This window comes from Oppia nitens, unplaced genomic scaffold (assembly GCF_028296485.1).
Source record: "Oppia nitens isolate AA-2021 unplaced genomic scaffold, nextdenovo-longstitch-racon4-pilon3 scaffold8_pilon_pilon_pilon, whole genome shotgun sequence".
Taxonomy (NCBI): Eukaryota; Metazoa; Arthropoda; class Arachnida; order Sarcoptiformes; family Oppiidae; genus Oppia; species Oppia nitens.
In genome coordinates, this window is record NW_026533252.1 from 1148793 (window position 1) to 1175000 (window position 26208).

The following is a 26208-nucleotide window of genomic DNA, read 5'->3' on the forward strand; positions in this document are numbered from 1 at the left end:
TTGATTGACTTTTATATTAATTCAAAGCCAATGTCTATCCAGTGTTTAACTGACGTCATTAATACATACAATACTTATACATAACTTTTACTCATTATATTCAATAATTAAATTTACAAATAAAATAAATTAATATTAGTGTATAATATTTGGAAAATTAAGCATATTCATTCTAGTATTATTATTATTATTCAAATATTACCATGCATATTTTTTATATATGTCATTATATGTATAGACAAAAAGTTAACAGAGAAATATTTAAATAATCATAATTACAAATAAAATTACAAAACACACAAACACTTACCTATTGTGTAGAATATACGATAGTGTTATATAGTGATTGAGTATTTTATTTATATAATATAACAGTATATACTGTAGAAGATTATAATTAATAATAAGAAAAATATATTCAAAAAATGTTTTAATAAAAATAAATCAAAATTAATATTTGATTATTAATATATTAATTTCCATTAACTTGCATTTATTAAAATTAAATTATTATTATAAAATTAATTTCAATTTTTATTTTATACCAAAAGTAACCTATAGTCAAGTTTATGTATTATCTCAATATTGTAATCTTTATAAAAGTATAAAACAAAACAATTAATTTTTATTTATACTTAAAAGTTAATTACAGTAATACAGTATGTTATGATATGAACTACAGTATATAAAAAAAATGCACAAACAAATTAATATATTTATTATAAACAAATTTCATAAAATAAATTGCAATTTAAAGTATACTAAAACAAATATGTAATTTATTTATTTTTTAGTTAAATATTTGTCATTAATAATAATTTATTACAAATAACTGTATGTTTAACATAAGGCACAACAGTGTATACATACAGTGACTCAACAATTGATGGTTTATTAAATTCAATCAAATATTTATAAAAGAATTTAACTTTCATTGCTTTTGATAATATTTTATCTCTTTTTTATTGATTTTGATAAAAAATATGAATAACACAAATGTGACAAACAATTTGGCATTTATTTTATAATTATTGCTTAAAAAATAAAATTTAATACAAGATATCGACAAAAAAAATCAATTTTTACAAATTTGATAACTATATACAGTAATTAATTATCATATGATAAACTCAGCTGACATTTATTTTAATTTACAATTAGATTAAACTAAACTTAATATTTACTTCGTTAAAAAAACAAAACAAATTCAACATTTAACTTATGGAAATAATTCAATTTTAATTACCGTAAAATTACTTAAATAATAATGAATATTACGGTAACATAAAAATAAAATAATAATATGAAGTATTATAATTAAAAAAATATATAATTAATAAATCTTTTTAATGAATGGTAGATCTGATAAACTTATAAATGCTTTTTGAATACATAAAGAAAGTGAGTCTTCAATGGGAAGATTGGAAAAATGGTCGTTGAGTTGTTGCCAATTAAGACATTCAAGTTTTTTGTTGTACTGTCTGAGAGTGGCCTCGGGATACATAAAGTGCGAAGAAGTCGAGGCCAAACACGACATATTGATTTGTGACAATTGAATCAATAGTTTGACGGCGTCTTCGCAAAGTAGAGGAAACGGTGCGCACATCTGGACGAGCGCTGGTAGTATACTAGTGAAAAACGGCGCCCTTTTATCGCTGGGCAGTACCGATACGAGTGTGACCGCAACGTTGAAACACAATTTAGATACATTGAATGATTTCGTTATTGAATATTGTTTGCATAAATGGGAGCATAAATTAATAGCAAATGCCTAATAAAAAATAAGGAAACAATTAATTACAAATGAGTTAAATTTAGACTCATTTACCTCAAGACAACTATCTATTTTTAATTGATATACAAAGAAATAAGGAAATACCTATAAATATATTTTTAATTAATTACCTGTTTTTGAAGATCCGGTTGTCCTAATAGTTCGGGTATAAAGTCGAGACAGATATGCATTGACGGGATAGCGGTCACAACTAGCGGTAAAAGTTCGCTGTCATAGCCCTGAAAGTGAACTAATTTTGCGATATTTGTATCACTGATGAACACTTGATGCAAATGACTGCATATCAATCCCTGAACTTCACGTAAATTAGTTAACAAATTAGTGTCCATTTCCTCGGGTTTGGCGATACAACACTCAAGAAGTATCTGAATGGCAGCACTTTCTTGTGCTGTAAGCAAAGCTGATCTCAACTCTTCTCTATCTTTTTCTTCGTCTGGAGATTTGGACACTGTTTCCATTAGATGATGGGACAGATTTATGCGCGAAGCGGCCAAAAATGCACTCAACATATGTAACGTAATTTCCATAAGTTCGGCATTTCTGAAGATGCGTTCATCACATCGAAGTACATGCAAAGGATCGGACATTATGTCACTCCACGTAAGCGACTGAGTCTTCGGGGCGAAACCAAACAGTTTGGGCCTCAAAACATTAACTGTCATCACCCATAGTTTGCGCGGAAATATTGAGTTTAACTCAAACCATACTATCTTTGCTTTTTCACATAGTTTTCGTGGTGTCGACCGACAAAATAACGATGGTAGTTTTAATATAAAATCGGGAGCTAATGGCCAAAGATGGGTCTTCGGCAAAGTCATGAGGCGATCCAATTCTGAAATTATAATCGATGGCGAATTGGTCTCAAATGAGTTTTCAAATAGTTTTCTTTCTTTTTTTGTTGAAATCTGTTGCGATTTATATGTCATCTCTTTTTTCTTATGTGAAGATAATTCTGATGACAACCAGTCTTTGACGAGACACAGATGTGGATAGTGGTGAGCAATAAGACGCAAAAGCGGTGATGTTATCGCACCGTAATTTTGTTGATCATATCGGGCCGATTGGATCAAATAAAAGATGGGAATCTGTGCTAAAAATTCTGGCGAATACTTCATTATCTTTCGTTCGGTTGACGAAACATTCTTTGAATGATATGTCAGCCGATTATCTTCGTAAAGCAAAACAAAGTAAAGAAGCAACAGTTGCGATGTCAGAGGACACGAAACAATAGTATCATTAATGTCGTTAAAATCAATTTTTTCGTCATCGTCTTCATGTGAATAAACTTTATGTCTGAAAATCAATAGAATCTCTTCCTCAGAAAACGGTTCGTTTGTCGTATTGGACGCCACCTTAGGATTGGGATGTATGATAGAGTTGACATAGATCTCAATTAGGGGTAAAAATATTGTATGAATCGGTGCGACGGCATTACATATTTGCTTAAAAATCCAGTCTTTTATCGGAACTTTATGTTTAGTAAAAGCACGGCTTTTCAGTAATTGGTAGATACAGTGAACGGGTAGAAACCCGGCCACTGAACTGTTTAGGTTTTGTGTGACCGGTACTTTGACGGCATGTGTGGTCACTGTTTGATCAATAAATATTTCTTGTGTGAAAATCACTTTAATTCTATTCATATTATTGGTCCGGACGGGTATTTTGATGCCCAGAGTCGATGATACCAACTCACCGATTGCGGGCAATTGGTTTGAATGAAAATGAATTGCAATCAATAGTAACATTTCACCGAACGATGACTTGACATCAGTTAAGCGTCCAAAATAACTTTCCTCTTTGACCAACCATTTGATCCATTGAATAACTTTGCTTTCATTGTCAGCGGAGCTGATCAGTAAAGGTGATGATAATATCATACAGAGTCCTAATGAAACAAATCTTATGCCAATTTGATTGGCCGGTGGCCGACATATTATCAATGAAATCAATGCGTTGGTCTCTTCATCAGTAAACTTCATGTTGGCGATGGCGCGCAATGCACAGTACAATCGGATCAAAACACAGGCATCGGAAACACCAGACTCGAGACTACCTTCCGATTTAAGTCCATTTTCGACCAATAGATTAACACTTTTCAATAGTTCCGAACGGAGATCTATCAAACTTGTTGGTCTCATTTGTTCCATACATTTCTGACCACTTCGGATATATTGTGAGAACCAATTTCTTATCCTATCGTCATTACCCAACAAAATACCGTTAATAAAGGACACGATATCGGTTTGTGGCAAATAATCGGCTGATTTATGTTTGTTTTGAATGTAATCTAATGTCAACATAATTGTAAGGCTAGGCATTCGGCACATGTCGACGGCCTCTGACCTTACAGTCAACGCGTCCGACGGATTCATTTGACATAACAGTCTCAGTGCTGTCATTCGGGTTCGGCCACAGAATGACTCGTCCTCTTGTTTATCGCCGTTGTTTAACAGTGTGAGACAAATATCAGCAAAACTATCGGTAAAATTGGCGGCAATTCGGCAAATCAAAGCCGTACCGTTCTTCACGTGCAACAAAGCTTCGATGACTTCATGTATAAGCAAAGTATTGGGTAATTCAGAAATTGCAATACACAGTACATCCGACACTTCATCCAAATAGACTTCATTGTCGAACAGTTCCGATGGTCTGAGACCAGTCACTGGTTGTTGCGTTTGGTAAACAGTTTGCCGAACGAAAGCCATCAAAGAAATCAATTCACTCAATAAGAGTCTCAACTTCTTGATGCCATCGCAGCGCTCAAACTCGAGAGCCAAACCATCGGTGAGCGCCGATATCAACAGCGAGTCATTGGCCGCAACGCCCACTTTGAACCGCAACTGTTGCTCTTTACGGACATCCATTTCGAGGGCATGAAAGTCGATGGACAACAAGTGGACGATATTATTAATTACTTCAATACCCGACAACATCTTCTGGATATTTTTACGCTGCTGTGACCAGTGGTCACTCGTGTCCAGCGGTACGCACCAACCCATACGTACGAGTGTCGGCAAAATGGGTCGAATGGCCGGTAAATCCAATCTCTCGATTGCATCCAAATCCAGATCACGAATCACACAATAAGTCTTTGCCGACGGAATCAGCTTTTCGTTGACCACAATCATTGTCTGTCTGTTTGTGTCTTAAACTATCACCAAATTCATAGATAATGTCATCATTGGATCAATTGATTTCACAAAACAATAATACCTTTTAATAATCAAACAATTGTTTCATACAATCATAACAATAACACCACAAGATGTCACCCCATTTGGTCCATAAGTTTATACAATATATGACTAAATTATAATAAATATTAAACTTATTATTTGTGAAACAAATTATTAAATGTTTTCAGTTTTGAAATTAATGGAAAAAAATATTAATTAAAATTTCAATTTATTTAAATAATTGATTATATTTTCTATACATTAAGTCTTTAAAAGATAATTGCATTTCAATACAAAACTTGATTACAGTATGTATTGAATGATAAAATACATATTGTATTATATAATCAACTTTTAATAATAAGAAAGGTTTTTGAGTTTTTATACAATTTTAATTATTTTTTATAAATTGTAATTAAATTTAGATATTTTTATAAAATATTTATTTATTTTACTGAAATATTTATGTGAATCAAACAAATTGTAAAAAAATTTACAATCATTTACTCTATAGTGATATAGTTTTTTGTTTGTTTGCTAACAATTCTATATTTTACGAGACAATCAAAATAAATATATAACAGAATATTATGTTATTATTATTTTAAAAATTTATTTTTATTACAATAGTATATTTGATATACAAATCTATTATACTATAATTTTTGTGTATTTATATGATTTACTATTTATAAACTAAAACAATTAATTAACAATTATATTAGTTCTTTAAAGATGACCCATAAAAATGATAAAAGACATGTTTATATTATAGCTATTCTCAGTTTCATATTATTTGTGATATCAATCTATTACTTTTGGGTATCATTTTTTGATGCCAACCGTTTGCTTACATTTTCGGATATTATTTGGAGGATTGCAGTAATTACCCGTCTATTGACTGCACTCATCGGATATATCTCTGCTGTCCTAAACTCAAACAAACTGTTGGCCACAACTCTGGTCTTCACAGCTGCCGATCTGTTATTTTCAATATATATTTATTGTTTTTCTTTTAATAACGGTTTGTACAGTATATAAAAATATATACAACAGTACAATACAATACATAAGTATTTTTACATATATAACAGGTTTAATGTTTTCAAAATATATTAAATTAATTTCTAGTGAAAGATGAGTATAAAAAACATTTGAATTTCATGTCTAACACTAACATAACACATGAATTTCAAGAAACAGACTGTTATTTTACGAAAACATTTCGCCGAAGACTTTTAGAAAATTTAATTTTAATCAGTTTTTACATCTATTATATCGATTCAATAAATAACTTATTCATACATAATTGTCATCACAATTGCCATCAAACCATTGATATCGTCCCAACAGTTCATCCAAAGTGGAAGCTATTCTTCTTGAGCACTGTTCACGCCTTGCATTCATTACATTTGTTTTTGTCAAAAGTTTTTCGCGACGACAGTCGTCAAGAAGTGATCCATAAAAAAGATTTTCGATATATTTTTTTGTGGACTCTATTGGCTTATATATCATTGTTTGTGGCTATTATCGCACCGTTGGGTTTGTTGGTCTGTAACAAAAAGTTTGCGTTTAATCTTTTCATTTCAGCGGTAATTTTGTCGACAATAACCAGTTTTGTCAAATTCATTATCATAGTTATTGACGGTATATTTTGTTTAATTTAAAGTATATTTTAAATATTAATATTCAATATTTATTGATTTATTGATTTATTTACAGAAATATTTAAAAAATTGCCTGAAAATGATTATTATTGTAATACTGAGATTACATCAATCGATAATTTTAACTCATTATTTGTTGCATTAATTGTCAACCGGTTTATGATTGAATTGCTTTTATCACTTTCAATGGATAGTAAACTAAATGTCACAAAAAATACAAAAACTAATACAACTAATAATACAAATAGCAAAGTAATTATGTAAATATTATTTAGTAGTTTTTTATTTAATAAACTATAAATAACTATAATATAAAATAATATAAAATAAATAATATAAAAAACTAATAAACTTAAAAAATTTAATTAATATTTAATAAATCTAATATTTAAATAAATTAAAAATAATATATTATATAAATAAAATTAGAAACATGTTATAATATACTTACAATTTAGTAGAGTATATTAAGTTTACATAAAATATGAAATTTGATTACATCTTAATCATATCTAATGGATTATTATTATTATTATTATTATTATTATTATTATTTCTATTGTTAACAAATTGTATTTTTAAGTTATCTACTCTATACAAACATCTATATTTGTAATATAATTATAGAAATAATGAAATTTATTTTAAAATAAAGTTGTTGACCAAAACCATATATACTGTGTGTATAAATATAACTTTATTACATTATATTTTTATCACAAAACATATCATAATTATCTGCATAATATAATGTTAAACCTATTATTATGCTATTTTAGTGAGACAAATAAAAATTAATTTCAAAAATTTCAAACTAACTGCTTATACAACTATAAGTATATATATATATATATGAATGTAAAATATTTATAACTTTTTTCTAGTAAAACACTTCCAAAATTACGGTTTTATTATAAGTAACCTTAAATTACAATAATTTTTTTTAGTAAAATTTAAATTTCCAACTCAAATATAACAGAGTTATACTTTTATTGATATAAATTAACATTTAATGCATAAAATGAATTCATAGACGAGTGATTATTTAGTACTCTTATAGTTAAAAACATTTTGATAACACTTAAACATAATATACCAAAACAATTGTATAAATTTATACAATTATACAGTAAAATAAAAACAGTGTATAAAGTATAAATAGTATTATTGTATAAATATTATATTTATTGTATATCAAAAACTGGTAACAATAGGTGTATTGCACTTAACAACAATATGGACTAAAATTTTATAATTAATATTTTCAATATACCTGTAAACTCTACATAAGATATATTTAAAATTAATTATTTTGCTAATTATTTTATCAAAAACTTTTATGTATATCAATAAATCAACAGTTAATCTGTTAGCAAATTAAAAAATATAAAGCACAAAAAATTATATTGTAATTTTTTATTTAAACAAACTTTTATTTATGTATTTACAAAATAAACTTTTATGTCATTAAGTTTTTACATTTTTCACTTTTCAAAATTAGGTAATTATCAACAGTTGTAAACTTTATTTATTTAATTTATAACTTATGACATACAAATACCATTATATAAAAATAAATTGAAAATTAATTAAATCTGCGATTTTTATAATAAAAATACAATTAATATAATGTTAAATAAGACAAACAAAAGGTCAGTTATGTTGCCTCAGGAAATGTCGAATAATCGATATCAGTGTTTGGCTTATTTAATGAGTATGTCATCCAAATGAAGGCAAAACTGGTGATAAAGCCTATCGTACCGATCATTGAGAACAGTAGTACTGATAATACGAGTGCAAAGAAGGTGTATAGCAATCCGGAAATCAAATCATCGATGATAATAGTGGTTGCGATAAAACAAATACAATGAATGAGATAATAGACGGCCGCAAATCCGGTGCCGAGATATGCCCGCCACCACCACTCGTGGTTTTCATCCATTATATTAAGATATGTCGCACAGATAGCCGTTTGTATGCATATTGTAATAGACGCTGAGGTCATTATAAACTCACCCGAATTGAAGAACGGGTAGTTTTCTACCATCCACACGGCTATGAATGGGAACAATCCTGTCATCATCAGATAAATGGGTAGCATATTGTAAACACTGGATTTCGGTATGTCTCTAATATTGGCAATCGGACGGAGCGGGTACTCAATAGTTGTTTGATAATTAAAGCCTAGGTATGCGCCGGCAAATGTTAATGGCAGAGCTAACCCAAAGCTGATCAGCAAAATAAATAACGATGCGGTCAGTCCTATTGGAAATGCCAGACTACTTGACTGTTCCATAAGCAAGAAATTTCGGGCCAAAAATAGTACGGCCGTCAACATTATTGGATTCAGAGAAGCCGTCAATAAACAGTTGTACTTCCATTGTTGACCACCAAAACTTTTGTAAAAACGGGATGAAACGTAACCACCGATACCACCGACAAAAAGCAACATCAAAATGGTGGCCAAAACTATTAAGACCAGTGATGTGGAAAAATGGATGAGAAGTGCCAAAAATTCAACCACACCTAAGCAGCATATATATTGAACACCAGACCCTTCAATATAATTGAAATATATTTTAAATTTTTTTTAGGTGACTATAAATGTTATTAAAGTGTAATTAGTGTTTAAAAATAACACAATTATAGACTTATATGATATTAAATGACTAATTTTTATGTAAATATTATATTTGTTGTAAAATTCATTTTTAAAACCATAAACAAATTAACTAACTCTATGAACCATTAATTTATTGTTTTATTGTATTATATAAAATTATATATTTTTTTAAATACTCAATTAGTTTTAAGGGAAAGTAAGTCTTTTTAGTTTTTCAAAACTAATAGATTATTTTATCTAAATAATCATATTATACTGTATTTAAAAGTCATGTTTAATCAAATGAATCTTTACTTCCTATTAATATATTAATAAAAAAAAAGTTTTGTATATAATTTACTCTAAAAATTCATATAATCACTGTATATATATATATAATTATTTAGTTTTTATTATAATATTGAATTTATTTAAATATATTTTTCTATGTTAAAACAAGCAAATTGTATTTATGATTTTTTCAGTTATAATTAATGCTCACTTAATAATTGAAAAAAAAACAATTTTCTATTATAAATAAATATTGAAATAATTTTTTTTAGTTGAATACCGTAATTAAAATTTGCATAAATATTATTAAATAATAAATTCCTAGATTTTTGACCAAATCTTGTTTTATCATATATACTGTATTTAGTTACAGGTATATTATGTTTTAATAAAACTTATTTCAAATTTAACTAAAATGAAATTTATGTCATATTTAAGAAAAATGTTTTTTTTATATATAATAACATTTACAACTTACGTCTTTCAGCATTAAGGTTAGCCTTATTTCATAATAAAAATTTATACTAAACATTGAGAGAAAACTATTCATTGTATATACAGTATAATTATAATGTAATGAATACTAAAATAAAATAATATTATTTGATTCAAAATCATTTTTCATATAAATAAAAAACTAAATAAAATAATCAAATGATAATTAAATAATTTAATTATTATCATATCTTACCGATAAATGAGGAAAACATTAGCGGATATTTAGGACTTCTAAAGATATCATTTGCAATGGACTGCCAGCCAGAGTTAGGATTAGACAATGGCTTACTATTGATCCAACCGAACAGTTCGTGTTTTGTGAGAATAGTTCTCGAAAAGATGAAAGTGAAGGGAATGGCCAACAAAATAACAATTAAAAGAGCGGTTAATATAAACCATTTGCCAGAGTTTGCATCGGAAAGTGTCGACAATAGTTGATTCCAGCGTTTGTCAGATCCGGTGGTATCATCTCTGATAAATGTAACGGAATAGGAGTGATAGACAGTAAATGCGGACGAATAGTTCAAATGGTTGGGTATCTCCAGAAGCGGTGAGTCGACGGCACAATTCTTGAAATTGTTTTTCTCGTGGCGTATACTTCGGGGTCGGACTTTGATAGCTGTAATGCGACCGACTTTATCACCCAAACTGTCGCCCCACGACTTTCCCACTCCGCTCTCGTAGATAAATGTGAAGTCTAAATGATTAAACAAATAAAAAGTATCGGTTTTGGTGTCGCTTCGCTTTTTGATTCTCTGGTCATTAGGATTTCCGTTTGTGTCCACATAATAGCCTACTGGAGCGCCAACATAACAGTCCAGTGGATTTTGATTGAAACACCAGGAAATGGGAAAATTATCGGCAAACAGATGAAGATAATATTCTTTATTCATCAGCATTTTTGTGACACTTAACCGATGGATGTCAAAGATTCGGCTCAAATCGTAAGGCCGTTTACAGAGCAGACGGCACTGTTCGTTGCGGAGGAACTTTATGTCATAGGATGTCCTAAATATTCTGTCATCCCATTCAATAAAGTCAGACTCAGAGTATTCAAAGCCCTCAATGGACGGACAAAAATCAAATTGATTGTATGAATATGGTATATATGCCCGTTCCGAGTCCAGTGTATTGACATAAATGGGTATCTGAGTGGTACAGTTGACTTGACTGGCGGGTGCAGTGACGTTAAATTCGGTGGCATTTTCTTTACAATAGATTAACGGTTGCGATGGGGTAAAGGGTTGCGGATATTTGAACCAAATATTATATTTGATTGCAAGACAACAATTGCAGGCATAAAACAATACAATCGAGAAGGCATACAAACGGGTGGTACTCCCAGTTGTCGGTGTCATTGTCCTCCTCTTCAGTAGGTTATGAAAACACTGCACCGCTTTTCTTACACTTTTCAAAGCATACAAATATACTAATCTTACTATAGATTCAATTGTTATATTTAAAACCTATTATATATATAGTATTATATTATGAATTTGTAATTTAAGTTTTAGTATAATATAAAACTTTAGAAAAATTTTTAGAAAATAAAATTAAAGTATTTCAATAATTTTTCCGAAGTATTATGAAAATATTTATGACAATAATTTGACAGCTGTATAGTAAATCACTTTTTCAACAACAAAAAAACTAATAATATAATATACAAAATTTTATACCACTAATGGCTTAACATAACTACAAAATAATTATATTAATAATACTATTACTACTAATGAAACATTTTTTTAAAGACACAATATCTTCACTGCAATAAAGCCAGCAGTGAAATGAAAGTTTGTGTGTCGGGGGGACTATAACTATGCAAACATTACATTAAAATTTATTTATAAAACAGAAAAAACTTGTCCAACAACTATCACTCAATGAAAATTTCTATTAATAATATACACCTTAATAACTAAATTTATTTATATAACTGTAAATATTTGATTCAAATCTTTTTTTATTATTATTATTTTTAAGTACTCTATTGTATGTGAAAGTCTTTTTTTCTTATTATTGAATACATGTATGTAATGCTCTTGTGATGTAATAAAATATAATGATCTTAAAGTGCACTCTAGAAGTGCACACATTTTCAATAAACTATTGAAACCACAAATTAAATAACAATAATAAGCAACAAATAAATATTTTTATAATATCTTTGATACTATTTATCATAAATTTATAATTAGATGTTTTGTTAAATGTAAAAAAATCATATAAAAAACAATGTATAATCTATTAATAATTTTTAGTCAGATTACGGGTAAACTATAAAAAAATTAATAAAATTTTATATATTATAAATATGTTTATTATTAGTATTATTATTTAAAAGTAATTATTATATTTATAAATAAAATATGTTTAAAAAATAAACCAAATTAATCCATATTTACCAATTATGCTAATTTTTAAAAAGTAATCTTTTAATTTAAAATTTGCTAAAAATATTAAAATCCTAAAATTATAAGATCATTATTATTTGAATTAAATGCTCAAATATAAAAAAGTGTTGATCGGATAATTTTAAAACAAAACATTACTATAGTAACAAAAATTTGATTTATTTGATGATTAATGAATATAAATAAAAAATTTATTATCTTGATTTTTAAAAAATTGTAAATAAATTTGTTTGAATGATAAGCTTTAGTTGAAATTATTTATAAAATCATTTTAATGTACAAAAATCACAATATTATTATTTCATATATTCATATAAATAATTATTTATTATATAATATAAATTATTTATTTGTACAGTACATGTACTATACATTAAACCGTAAATCTAATTGTTTTTATTTTTTTAAAGTATTAATGATTTTTATATTTTATTATTCCTTTAATTTTTTCTCATTGATTATATCAAACAAACAAAACATTTAAAAATGAATAAATTTTATGAGAAATTTGATTATCAATTCATTTGATTGTTACAAATATTAAGAACCAAATGAATTGTGAATTAATTAATAAAACTATTTGAATACATAAATGTATTATTAATATTCAATAATATATATAATATTATTATTCAAAAGTTTTCAAAAAATATAACTTATATTATTTGGCACTTTGTATTTGTATTGATATAATGTATATTAAATGTTTGGTTTGGGACAGTCATACTATTAGCTGTAGAAGACGTTATTAAATAGACCACAAATTCAATTGCGTTTAAGATAAAGGTGGGTTGGGTTAGTCCATGTGATAACAAATATTTTTGGTGATTACGATTAGGTTGTACTCCAAAAAAAACTAACAAATTTTAATATTATTTTATTTTTAATTCTTAAATATTTTATATCATAAATTTATATTTAATAATTAAGTGTTACATAACACAATTAATTCATAGAAATAATTAATTAATTAAAAATACTATGATATTAATCTCAAGTTGGATAAGATAAATGAAATCATAATCCCATTCCTCCCCTACAAGTGGGCGATTCATTCATCCGATTGTCACTGTCTTTCCACTGGTCGGGTGTCAGCACTTGAATGGCGAGGGCGTGAATACCTGTTGACAATTGCTCTTTGAGTATATCATTAACCATACGATGTCGCTATAAATGGATAATTATATACGAAATATATTTTATAAATAAAATGTTAAATACTTTCAACAATTTAATTATATTATCAAACCTTTAATGTGTTTAAGGATTCAAATATTGGGGAAACAATTAACACACGAAAGTGAGTTTCAGAACCTTTCGGGACGTTATGCTTATGGCTCTCATTGATTACACGGAGATATGTTGGCTAAACAATTGATATTTACAATCATTTATAGTTTTTTTATTAACAATTTATTTAGGTATAATAAAATGATCACAATTTGCATTAAGTTTAATACAATGATTGTCATTTTTATATATTATTACAAATAAATAATTACAGTAATAGATTTTAATAACTAATAAGTAGTCAATTGTGTAATTTATACAATACTAAAATTGTGCAGTATCAAATAAAATGAGCATAAAAATATCAATATAACAATCAATTTGTAAATTATTTAGAGAATCATAACTAAAAAAAAGACTAGAAATTAGGAAAAATAATTTATTATTTAAGTATAATATAATAAATTATTATATCAAACAAGTTATCACTGCAATCAATTGCTAATACAATTTAATGGCATTAAGTAATTATTAGTTGTAAATATTTTAATATAAATAATTAATATTAAGTTAAATCAATGTCTGGTTTGTATAGAATTAATGAAATCTTTTGGATTCATAGATCGGTTGCAAATACGATAAATGGATGTAAAAAATGGGAAGTCTTTCGATAGATTCTTGTGTTCCAACAGCTTATGTACGACATGTGCCGTATGCGGTCCCTGAAGTTTTTGACCGCCCAATAGTTGTCTCTCAAGTAAATCAATTGATTTATTTGAGTTAATCAGTGCTTCGCTAACTCTTCGGTTTCTTCCACCAAAACTGCTGGCAATTGTATCGGCGATACCGCAGTTCTCGAAGAATGTTGACAATTGATAATTAGGATGAAATAGTTGGACAAATTTAATCATTTCTTTCAAACCACACGATAATACAGCAGCTTTGGTGTTCATACCAAATCCAAGACCATCTGAAAGACCGCACCCAATGGCCACTACGTTCTTGAGGGCACCACATATCTCAACGGTTGGTCCGTCCTTACAAAAAGACACTTTAAAGTGATTGCACTCAAATAGTGATCTCAGTATTGGTTCCCAATTATTGTTATCAGTAACCGGATTAACAATCGTAGCCTCGCTGTACTGTCTCTGTGCCACTTCAATGGCTATATTAGCACCAGAGAGCACACCGACCTCAATGCCCAACATTCTGTTGATTATCTGTGAGGTTAGCTCCAGATTGTTGACATTGTCCACATGTATGCCTTTAATTAGCGATATACCGATCGGGTTGCGGGTGGAGACTATGCTATCATTGATTTGTAAACAAAGTGAATGAATGTATTGATGTGGGATTACAAATATTATTATATCGCAATTAGTGACCGCATCGCTCAGGGAGGTCACCGGTTTGACATTTGGCGGCAGTTTAATGGCACTCAAATAACGTATATTTTGACGGGTCTTCTCTATAATTAATCTCAAGTGTTCATCCCTGACATAAAAGATGACCTCTTCGTGGAACAGGTGTTTGTTGAGAGTAACGTTATGTCCAATGAGATCTGCAATAGCCGTACCCCAGGCGCCGCCGCCCAACACACTAATACTCTTACGTCGGGAACAGTCGTTCTGGTGATTGTCTGTTGAGATTACAGCCCTAGTCTTGTCTATTATTGAAGACATTGGTCTCACATTTAATTCTTCTCTTAACTAAATAATTTTGGATTTTGTATAACAGATCATCATTTTAAAAATAAAATCAATTTATTAAAAACAGCACAACTATTGCAACTAATATATATATAATTGATTTAATGATACAAATTTTAATATTTAAATAAATAAATTATATTATAAATTCATAAATATTAACAAAACAAACAAACATTATATACATTTAATAATTACCAAAAAAATAAAATATAGTATTTATAGTACATCTGTATATCATTATAAGCAATGATCAAATAAAACGTTTGGGTGATCAATGAGCATGGTACATTAGGCATATGAAAACTATAAGCATGCCATTTCTAACCAAATTTATCAATATGACCAATCAATATGAAAAATTAGCATGATAAACTATCACAATTGACTACTAAATTTTTAAAAATCATATCATAATTATAGACAAAAATATGAATCAATGACCCAAACCTTTAGGCTATCTTTCAATTTGGATGTAATGATGGTCTCAATGGACTTTCGGGAAGTATTCAGTGATAATATTGTTATAATATTATTGCCAGAGATTTGATTTTTTCTCGACAACACATTTTTGTTGATTATATTTACAATCAAATTGTTTTTCAATATTATTGCCATTAAAACTAATTATTAAACAATTAATATATTGTATTATTATTTTTTTTTAATTAAATAATCAAATTATAATTAATTAATTAAATTTAAATAATTGACTAGCTTATAAGTGTAATATTTGATAGGTTAATTTATATAGTTTAATAGGTCAACAATCAATAATGTTTGTATTATGTATTCAATCAACTATGAAATCAATACGTGTGGACAAACATTTTGATTACTATTTATGACGTTAATTGTGAACATATGGTCTCCTATTTGATTGCATTACAGTTTGTATAATATAATGTCAATAATAATTGTTTTATTTTATATAATTAATACATGAAATTGCTTTAAAAGTGATGTTAATTTTGAAATGCATTTAAATATATTTACTGTATTTTAAAACATAAAATTTAATATAATTAACAAATATTTAAATTAACAAAAACAACAATTTCATTATAAATTTATTTATTACTTTAAAAGAAAATAAATTAAAATAATGTTTGTATTAAAAATCAAAGTTTGTCAGCAAATAATTAATTCACGAAATTTGCAAACTTTTAGTAAATGTTTGACAAATCAAAGCAAACTTAATGTTAGCGATAATCGGCTAAATAGTAGACAACAACTATCACCGCAACACTATTGTCTCGATTGTGTTAAGTATGGCATCAAATGTGTGATCAATTTTATTTGATGACAATATATTTTGTATCTTAAACTTGAAGGAGATATGACTTCGAGGGATATTTGGCCACAACTTTGATCAAAGACTCGGCCGTCCGTCGCTCGGCTTTTGCAGTCAAATCATTTAACGCTCAGTTATCACATGTGAGGGATATGACATCAACAGACCTGATGGCACAAATGCGTCTTCAATACTGGTCTGAACTAATTGACGATATTTTTTCCGGTCGATCGCCAATGACTGCAGAGGACACCAATGAACCGATTGCTTGTGAATTAAATCATGTATTATATTTCAAGAATTTATTTCTAAGATTTCAACATTAATCATATTTTTGATGGATTAATATACAGTATATATCATATTTATTTGAATAGTTAGCCATCAAAACCAAGACAAGTAAATATTGGTTCAAAAAGTTAATAGAAAGCCGAATGAATCCGAAAAGTTTAAGCAGTTTTCCATTTGAAACACTGAAAGAGTTAGAAAAATACGGCGATTCGTCCGTAACTCCCGTTTATTATATTATCGTCGAGTGTTTGACAGCTTTCGGTAAAGTGTCGGCCAATGAGAGGCTGAACTACGATCACATTTGCAGTCATTTGGGTCGAGCGCAGGTCATTGTCAATGTCTTAAGAGGTATCACACATAATGCCAGATATAATCGCTGTTATATACCCACGGATTTGCTCGTAAAACATAAGACAACTCATGAAGACTTTTTAAGAGGTAATCCAACCGATAATCTCTTAGAGTTATCCTATGACTTAGCATCTGTTGCTAACCAACATCTGGATGTCATCCGAAAATTACTTCAACAAATTGATCGACAAAATCGACTAATATTTTTGCCAATAGTTGCCAATGAAAATTATTTAAAACGATTACAAAAAATCAATTTTAATATATTTAATGAAAAACTTAGACAACGAAATGGATTTTTACCATTTATTTTGTGGTATTATTCAAAGCGTTTATAACTAAACAAATATATTTTTTAAATGTAAAGTATTTTAGTAAAATTATTAACAAATAATAGTAATAATTTAAAAGTAATTAACTAATTAATGTAATTAATGTAAAAGTTTATAATAAAAATAACTAAATAATAAAAAGTTAAAATAAGCGCTAAATATAGTCTATAAGTCACGTGACTTGTATTGCTTTTGTATTGAAAACAAACGATTGAATTATTGAATCAATAGTTTATCACAATATTAGTCATCGCTGACGAAGACTATGAATATCTTAAGACATAAGTCATGGCACGTAAGGAATAGAAATAATATTGAAAGAGTTCGCAGGGATGAAGAAAATGCCCGCAAAGAAGAGTTGGCTAAACAAAGACGGGTCGATGAGGCCGAGTGTGAGGCAAGAGTTACACTTCTTCGGCAACGACGAGGACTCACTTCATTAGACACTGCCATTGATTCAGACAATAGTGACCACAAGTTGGGCGTCTTTAAGGATGTCGGAGACAAAATTGAGACCAAAAATATTGAACACGAGAAAGAAGTTAAACAAGAGAGAGATGAGTTCGAGACTAAGACAGGAATATTGAAGTATTTGGTCGACAAAGACATCGATGGCAGCAATAATTGGTATTTGGAGTCACATGAGAAACGCATGAAACTCATTAAAGATGACAATGACAACAATGATCTACAAAAACAACTCAAAGATAGTAAATTGAAACACATGAGTGATCCACTTGAAGTGATGAAGAAATATTTGGATCAAATGAGAAGTAAAAATAATAATAATAATAAAAACAGTGATAACAAAAAATATGATAAACGCAAGGATTTAGATAAATGTAAAAATAGTATTGAGAAGAGAGAGATACAGAAGAAATCAACAAAACATAAGAAACAGAAACACAAGAAACATAAGAAAAGAAAACGTTATTCAAGTGACTCAAGTTCTTCGAGTTCTAGTGAAGAACGATCAAAGAGGTTGTCCAAGAGTTTGGAACAACTGAGAGCCGAACGACTCGAAAGAGAAAAAACTGAGAGACAGAGGGCTCAAGAGCTGATCTATGGTAAGGAAGTGAATAAGGAAGCAGTGGTTTTGGACGATAGACTTCGCACATATAACTCACAATTTAATCCAGAGATCGCCCGACAAAAAAGCGATAGATTTTAATTACATTTTATTTAATTGTATATAATGTACAAAATATTTTTTATCATCATATTTAATAAAGTCCTAATATTTTATTTGCAATAATTTTATTAGTTATTAATTTAAATATTAGTAATTACTATAACTTGCATTAATTTAGTTTAAATAAATTTATTATTATTATTATTATATTATATTTTAAATTTAACATTTTGTAAGATATGTATCATATGAATACAGTAAATATTAAATAAGTACATTTAAAATAACTTTTATCTATTAAATTACTTTAGATTAAATAAAATAATCGTTATATTAAATAAAAAAATATAGTATTATAAAATAAAATATTAAATAATTACTTTTAACTAAAATTGTGATAAAACAGCAAATTATTATTAATAACAGTAATAGAAATTGAAAAGTTATTACATATACTGCAACACAAACATTGTTTTTATGTTGTAATCATATGTTATGTATTGACTGTAATATGACTTATGCTATGTTGACGTGTATTGCTTTAGACGTTAGTTAAGTACAAACTATTTGAACCAATTGATCCCAACGGTGATTGACATATTTGACAACAACTATGTTGAAAGCTGTCATACTTATGGGTGGACCACAAAAGGGTAATTACCATTGTTGTCATACTTAAGATCAGATGATATATTGTTTGTTATGTGATAATAGGCACCCGGTTTCGGCCCATTTCATTAGATTGTCCGAAGCCACTGTTCCCGATGGCCGGTCTGCCGATGGTTGAGCACTTGATTAAGGAGTGCTCTACCGTTGATGGCATGAAAGAGATATTTCTTATCGGATTTTATCCGCAACAGACATTCACTCACTTTATTGACGAAATGATCAGAAAATATAATATTAGTGTCCGATATCTCCAAGAGTATCAACCCCTTGGAACCGCTGGAGGAATCTATCATTTTCGAGATCAGATACGTATTGGAGATCCAGAAGCGGTTTTTCTCATCAATGGAGACGTTTGTGGAGACTTTGATTTAAAAGAGATGCTTGACTTTCATCGACGACTTCCTAACGATAAGTTAATCACAATTATGGCCACAGAAGCCACTCGACAACAATGTTTTAATTATGGTATGTATTGATTACAATATTATTTGTAAATTTAATTGTAATATACATTATTTTTGTTATATTAATATTTTGTTATAAATATCTTATTTTTATATTATAATTATTTGATAGGTTGTATAGTCGAGAATAAAGACAATCATCAGGTTCTTCATTATGTGGAGAAACCGCAGACATATATCAGTTCAACAATTAGTTGTGGAGTTTATTTGTTTCAAATTGATTTGTTTTATCGCATCGGAGATGTATTTAAGAGACGTCATGAGGAACAGTCAGCCATCAGTTATAATGATTCAGACGATATGCCCAATCATAATGGTGTGAACGGAATCTTTGGCGGTGACAACATAAGTGAATCCATTAGTTTAGAAGAAGACTTATTGATGCCTTTATCACAAACTAAGAGTGTCTTTGTGTTCAAAATATGCCAGCAATGGTGGAGTCAATTAAAAACTGGCGGTTCTGCCATATATGCGAACCGCAATTATTTGAAAGATTATCGCAAAACAAATGCTCAAATTTTGGCCTCAAATTCAGTAAACGGACCGAAAATCGTGGGCGACGTCTATATACATCCGACCGCTAACATTGACGCAACAGCTACTGTATGTTTAGACTCTTATTGAATATGCTATTATATTACCGTAATCTAACTTTTTATCAAATTAACGTATCATTTGTATAGATCGGACCAAATGTTAGTATCAGTGAAGGCGTCAAAATCGGAGCCGGAGTTCGGGTTAAAGAATCAATTATATTGAAAAATGCTATCATTAACGATCACGCACTGGTATTGCATTCAATTGTTGGATGCAATTGTACAATAGGTTTGTGGTCGCGGGTCGAGGGAACTCCATGTGATCCCAACCCGAATAAGGCTTTCGCTAAGATCGATAATCAGACGCTTTTTGATGGCGACGGCAAACTTAATCCGTTGATCAGTGTTTTGGGTAATTAATATACATTTACTTTTGTATTAACAATTTTAACAATATATAAAGTATTTATATGTATATAATTTTATAAATAATATATATATTTATATTTAAATTATTAACAAATTATATCATTAAATATTTTTATATCTTTTCCATCGAAGGTTCAAACGTTCAAATCTGTTCCGAAATAATCGTTTTGAATTCAATTGTTTTGCCATTTAAAGAGTTAAACAGAAGTTATAAAAATGAAATAATACTATAATAATAAAAGCATAGTTTTTTTAAATAAGACTTAATTTATATAATTTATAAAAAAATAAGATTATATTTTGTATATTTTATCTAAAACTCTGTATGAAAATATTGTTGTGAGAAATCGCTTAACAATTGTCATTAAATTTTGTAAAACCAATCTTCAAATACAAGTTTTGTTGTTCATTGAGCAGTTGCTTAACCTAAATGGTTGTATTAATTAAATTATTAATAAATTAATAAATAATATATAATATATAATATATAGTACAGTACAGTACAGTACAGTACCTTATTAACAGTTTCAATGAATACGTGTGCCTGAGGTATGAAAGACATATCCACCACATCGTAAGTATGGATGAGTTGTATGTGACGATTCAAAAGGACATCCATTTCAACAATCTCTTTATGAATGCGTTCTCGCAATTCATGGATCTTCTGGACAATTAAGAGGTCATCTTCATTAAAATCGGTTGTTTCGTTATATTTGTAATTAGATATCTTTGCCAATCTTAGCGATTGATGTCTATAAAACTCAAGAGACAATCTAATACTTTGAATGGCGACAACCAGTGCCGCCTCTACTGCTTTATTGCCATCATTTTGTACCACAAAATCACTATTAGTCTGTGAGAAAGCGTTTCGTTTATCAATCATTTCTAAATGATAATCATTTGGATCGCTGGCCATCACTTCATTATTGCCACTGAAAACAGTTCCAATCAATGTGTTAGTACTCGACGACAAGTCCGATGACAATTGATCACCAATCGATTGATCTAAAATACAGTTTTGCCTCTGTATTTGTTTTCGTTTGACAAACTGCTGCTGATTATAGTTGTCATTATTATAGATTATATTTTGTTCATCTGATTGCGGAACCACTTCCATAGAATTATCATCACTGGGTACTGGAGTTGTAGCCTGTGGTGATGGTGAAGGAGTTTTTGGGAAAGCCAGAGGATCACCATCGATGTCCAATTTATACGATTTGGTTCCAATAATAAGTCGTTTTGTGGTCAGTTTGTTTGGCTCATCCTCTTTGCCCTGACTTTCCAAAAATTTACGATTTGCCGGATTTAATATGCTTTCCGTTTGAGACGACGATTGAAGCAATGAATGGCAAGAAGAGGTGATAATCTCCGGTAAATCCGTTTTCATCAACGATTCTCTACTATTCATCCTTTTTCTTAATCGCTCACCAATTCGTCCGCTACTATAACTTCTTTCTCTATAATCTGATTTATGAATATATAATTTGTGTGTTTATTTTGTATGCAATTTCTTCGCAAATTTGTTAAATAAGTAATCATTAAAATAGTAAATCTTTACAAGTCTTATGAAAAGAAATTATAGGATTAGAGATAAAAGCCAATAAAGAATCAGTCATTGGAATAGCCATTGAAGAAAAAAATTGGATAATATAAGAAAAGATATAACCAATAAAAATCAATCACTTTTAATGTCATCAAATTATATTCACAAACCTGCTGTAGTTGGAAATGATATGGGAGAGGAATGACTCGGAGGAATATCTTGTAGTCCATAAGTAGACATAATACTATCACTGTTGACTCCTTTGGCATAGGAGGGAGATTCAAGAAATCGTTTCGGTATTCTATTGGCCGTCTGGTCTTCGGGAATATAACCAAAACCTAACGCCAAAAGCAATTCTTCAGGATCTTCACGTCTCGATTCGAGAAGTGATTCAATACTTGATATACTGGACATTGAAAAGTCTGAATTAAAACTACTGTATTTGCTATTCATTGCTATCAAATCTCTGGTTCTCATATTTTGATGTCTTCGTCGGTTAGCGGCATCCCTAAGCCTTGAATGTAATGTTGAATGCGATGTACTGGCGGTTATGGTATCAGTTTGTGGTTCATTGGGTCCGAAAACATCATCGTGTGTTTGAGCAATACTAGTATTGTTACTGATATACCCGCTATCGACCCATTCCCTCACTTTCTCATCATTAAAAGCAGCCATCAATTGATCTCCAATAATACTAAGTCTTTGATCTCTTAGTTGTTTAATAGCCTTAAACTTATTGTCAATACTTATATCGCTTTTAATTACTTTAATTAATACTTTCAGATAATTTAGTGGTTGTGTTAAACCATAAATTGATGATTTATTTGTTGCAATGATCGATACATTTATATCATTTGAGATTATTTTATCAATACTATTGACAAATAAATTACAATCAAAAAGTTTATTAACAACAGAGCTGTCAATTTGTTGCAATTTTTGACTTTTATAATCCAAACTATGTCTCCATTTATAAATAGGTATTTTTGAACCTTTATTATTGAGATTCACCAATCGTTTAAAAATTGTTTGACAATTATAATCATTAATAAAACGATTAACGTTTGTATAATTTAAACAATTATTATTGAAATTATTGCCAACAAATCGAGGAATTCTTGAGGTTTTATTGGAAGCACTTATTAAATGATAATCATTTGTTTCAGTAAAACTCATAGATTTTACAGTTAATAATAGATTGATTTAATTATAACATCGTCTTTAAAAAAAAATAAATATAATTTTATTTATATTATTTGTAAAGTATTTGTGATTATTATTATTATTATTATTATACAGTATATTGTTTAAGTAATAAATTTAATGATATAATAATAAAATAAATAGTTTACACTATACTAAAAATAATTACATAAATAAAACTTTTCGGGTTTTTAAAACGATACCACTCTGTGTTTTAAATTATAAATATATATATATATAAATGTAATAAATTATATAATGAGTTGTCATTAAAATGATAGAAACTTTTGAAAAATCCAGAACTCATTTAAAATAGATAATAAATATACAAATGCATTGGCAAAACATAAATATTTAGTTTGAAATGAATCGCTTAACTAAACTAAAAATAAATAAAAACATTAAGTGATATATTGGTTTTGAACTTTTAAAGTTTTGCAATTAAATTGTGTGCACACATAACCTTTGGCCTCAAAGTTTTGACACCAATTTTTTATAGTTAACTAACAACTATTTATAGCAATATAATCTGCAATTATATATACATATATTTTTCTTTATTTATACATAAAAGAAAATATTACATTTTATTTGTTTTAACAAAAACCATAATATTTCAAACGTTTCAATATTTTTAGGAAAAGTATACTTAAAAAAGGAAATATATATATATATATATATATTAAATATCTATTTTAAGTGAAAATATATATCAATAAATGTATGAAAACATTGAAATTCAGTCATAAGTCAAAACATTATCAGAAAAAATTGTGAAACGAAAGTTAGTATACAATAAATATAATGTATTTTTCATACGCTTACACACTATAAGCCTTATAGATATATTAAAGCGACTGAATTATGATGTGTTGTGTGAATATATTACTCGCAATAATAAAATAGATATGCATTTAGTAGTAGTAATAGTTGTGAAAAAATAGGACACAATTTTCTGTTGCCTTTTGCTTATTGATTATTACATTATAAATCAAAATAAAAATAAAATGTTTCTCCGATTAAATCATATTATATTTACTTTTTTGTATAATAGAAAATGATATAAATAAAGCAAAAATAACTTTTGAATTACATTAGCATTTATTTTCAAATGTCAAACAAACATAAAATCCATTGATTTTGTGCATTCAATAGATATTAAGTCCCAAACAATATAAATAAATAATATTAATATACATTTTTCCAAATATTCATAATATCTTATTAATCAAATTATTATAATATAAATTTATATATAACTTGAAATATATCATAAATTTAAATAACAAAAACTACTAATAATAATTCAATAAAATATAAAATGAATTTTTTAAAATATATAAAATGGGCACAAATTTACACAATAGGAGGAAATATTAATAAAAATTTATTTAATTTTTATTATACGTTATATTGCATTGAATATATCAAGTATTGTTTATTACTATTTATTTTATATAAGATATTTATTTTAATAGTATTAATATACTGTACATATATTGTATATAATAATAAATGATATGGAATTATAAGTTAATACATTAAATACAGTACACTATAAATAATATAATATATGATTTTAATTTACTGAATTCAATTAATTTTTATAAGCTATCGTCAAAAATAAATTAAACGTTAATATAAAAAAACTACATTTATCTAAATCACATTAATATTACATATAAATTGTGTGACAAACTCTTGTGTCTCTATTTTTTCAACAATCTTATCGGTTCCTCAAACAAGAAGTAAATGCTTACCATTGAAACTGATTGCCAGTAAAAAAAAAATTGTCGTTTGATTTATGGTCTAAATATTGTTGCCATTCATTCAGTCATTATATACAATCAATTATATCAATCATACAAATGGAGATCAAAATAAATACATAAACAACACATAAACAGATAAACACATATAATATTGAAATAGAGAGGACTGACTGACTGAATGCTCTTATATTTATTACAGTTATTGCATGCAATTGTCGGATAGACCCGTCCCAATTGGCACTGGTAGTCTTTACCAATATGTATGTATTTATATACTGTATATGTATGCTCCTGAGCTTACATCACACAACACACACACAAACAAATATACTTGTATTTTATAGCTACCTAAACACGAGCTAACAGTGCCACACATTGACATTGAATTTATTAATGAATTTGCAATTTTTACAAACAAAAGTTTTAACAATTAATTTCAAACTCATATGCATTGGAAAAATACTATATTATATGACAATAACTTTTTTAAATAATAAAATTTTATGAATACATTTGTGATAATACAGGGCTTAATATAATAGATGAGATTATTTCTGTGAATGATTTGAAGAAAAAATTGTTTTACACTTGATTTATGTGTTTTATGACATATATAATCGGTATTACACACTGGTATAGAGCACTGGTATATATCAATACTACTATACACTACACTAATGCTCTGTTGTGTTATGTTATGTCTCTATACAGTGATGTCGAGGTTTGCAATTGGATTGAATTGAATTGCAATGATAACACACAACCAGAAATTTGATGATTTTGTTTGTCTCTCTCACTCACTCATAG

General features: G+C 28.1%; 7 protein-coding genes across 7 annotated transcripts; 3 read left to right on the forward strand and 4 right to left on the reverse strand.

The window, feature by feature from the left end:
- Positions 1-1333: 1333 nt before the first annotated feature.
- On the reverse strand, positions 1334-5094 carry LOC128964094 (integrator complex subunit 2-like). The gene is made up of 2 exons (XM_054310652.1): positions 1906-5094; positions 1334-1771 (listed from the first exon to the last, which is right to left on the reverse strand). Exons 1-2 carry the CDS (start codon positions 4921-4923, stop codon positions 1334-1336), a joined length of 3456 nt encoding a protein of 1151 aa, XP_054166627.1. The 5' UTR covers positions 4924-5094.
- A 3165-nt stretch (positions 5095-8259) lies between these two features.
- Positions 8260-11412, reverse strand: LOC128964198 (transmembrane 9 superfamily member 2-like). The gene is made up of 2 exons (XM_054310759.1): positions 10223-11412; positions 8260-9194 (listed from the first exon to the last, which is right to left on the reverse strand). Exons 1-2 carry the CDS (start codon positions 11385-11387, stop codon positions 8296-8298), a joined length of 2064 nt encoding a protein of 687 aa, XP_054166734.1. The 5' UTR covers positions 11388-11412; the 3' UTR covers positions 8260-8295.
- A 2839-nt stretch (positions 11413-14251) lies between these two features.
- Positions 14252-15976, reverse strand: LOC128964095 (glycerol-3-phosphate dehydrogenase [NAD(+)], cytoplasmic-like). The gene is made up of 2 exons (XM_054310653.1): positions 15836-15976; positions 14252-15385 (listed from the first exon to the last, which is right to left on the reverse strand). The coding sequence occupies exon 2, from the start codon at positions 15356-15358 to the stop codon at positions 14252-14254; it is 1107 nt and encodes a 368-aa protein (XP_054166628.1). The 5' UTR covers positions 15359-15385; positions 15836-15976.
- A 514-nt stretch (positions 15977-16490) lies between these two features.
- On the forward strand, positions 16491-17659 carry LOC128964096 (NADH dehydrogenase (ubiquinone) complex I, assembly factor 6-like). Its single transcript, XM_054310654.1, has 3 exons — positions 16491-16654; positions 16720-16963; positions 17057-17659. The coding sequence occupies exons 1-3, from the start codon at positions 16491-16493 to the stop codon at positions 17657-17659; spliced, it is 1011 nt and encodes a 336-aa protein (XP_054166629.1).
- A 158-nt stretch (positions 17660-17817) lies between these two features.
- LOC128964210 (leukocyte receptor cluster member 1 homolog) lies at positions 17818-18834 on the forward strand. The gene has a single exon (XM_054310772.1). The coding sequence runs from the start codon at positions 17919-17921 to the stop codon at positions 18822-18824; it is 906 nt and encodes a 301-aa protein (XP_054166747.1). The 5' UTR covers positions 17818-17918; the 3' UTR covers positions 18825-18834.
- Positions 18835-19268: 434 nt separating this feature from the next.
- LOC128964204 (mannose-1-phosphate guanyltransferase alpha-B-like) lies at positions 19269-21140 on the forward strand. Its single transcript, XM_054310764.1, has 5 exons — positions 19269-19438; positions 19500-19919; positions 20031-20521; positions 20602-20866; positions 21016-21140. Exons 1-5 carry the CDS (start codon positions 19399-19401, stop codon positions 21114-21116), a joined length of 1317 nt encoding a protein of 438 aa, XP_054166739.1. The 5' UTR covers positions 19269-19398; the 3' UTR covers positions 21117-21140.
- LOC128964199 (protein ITPRID2-like) lies at positions 21099-25650 on the reverse strand. Its single transcript, XM_054310760.1, has 4 exons — positions 25390-25650; positions 22597-23645; positions 21398-22347; positions 21099-21309 (listed from the first exon to the last, which is right to left on the reverse strand). Exons 2-4 carry the CDS (start codon positions 23600-23602, stop codon positions 21235-21237), a joined length of 2031 nt encoding a protein of 676 aa, XP_054166735.1. The 5' UTR covers positions 23603-23645; positions 25390-25650; the 3' UTR covers positions 21099-21234.
- Positions 25651-26208: the final 558 nt, after the last annotated feature.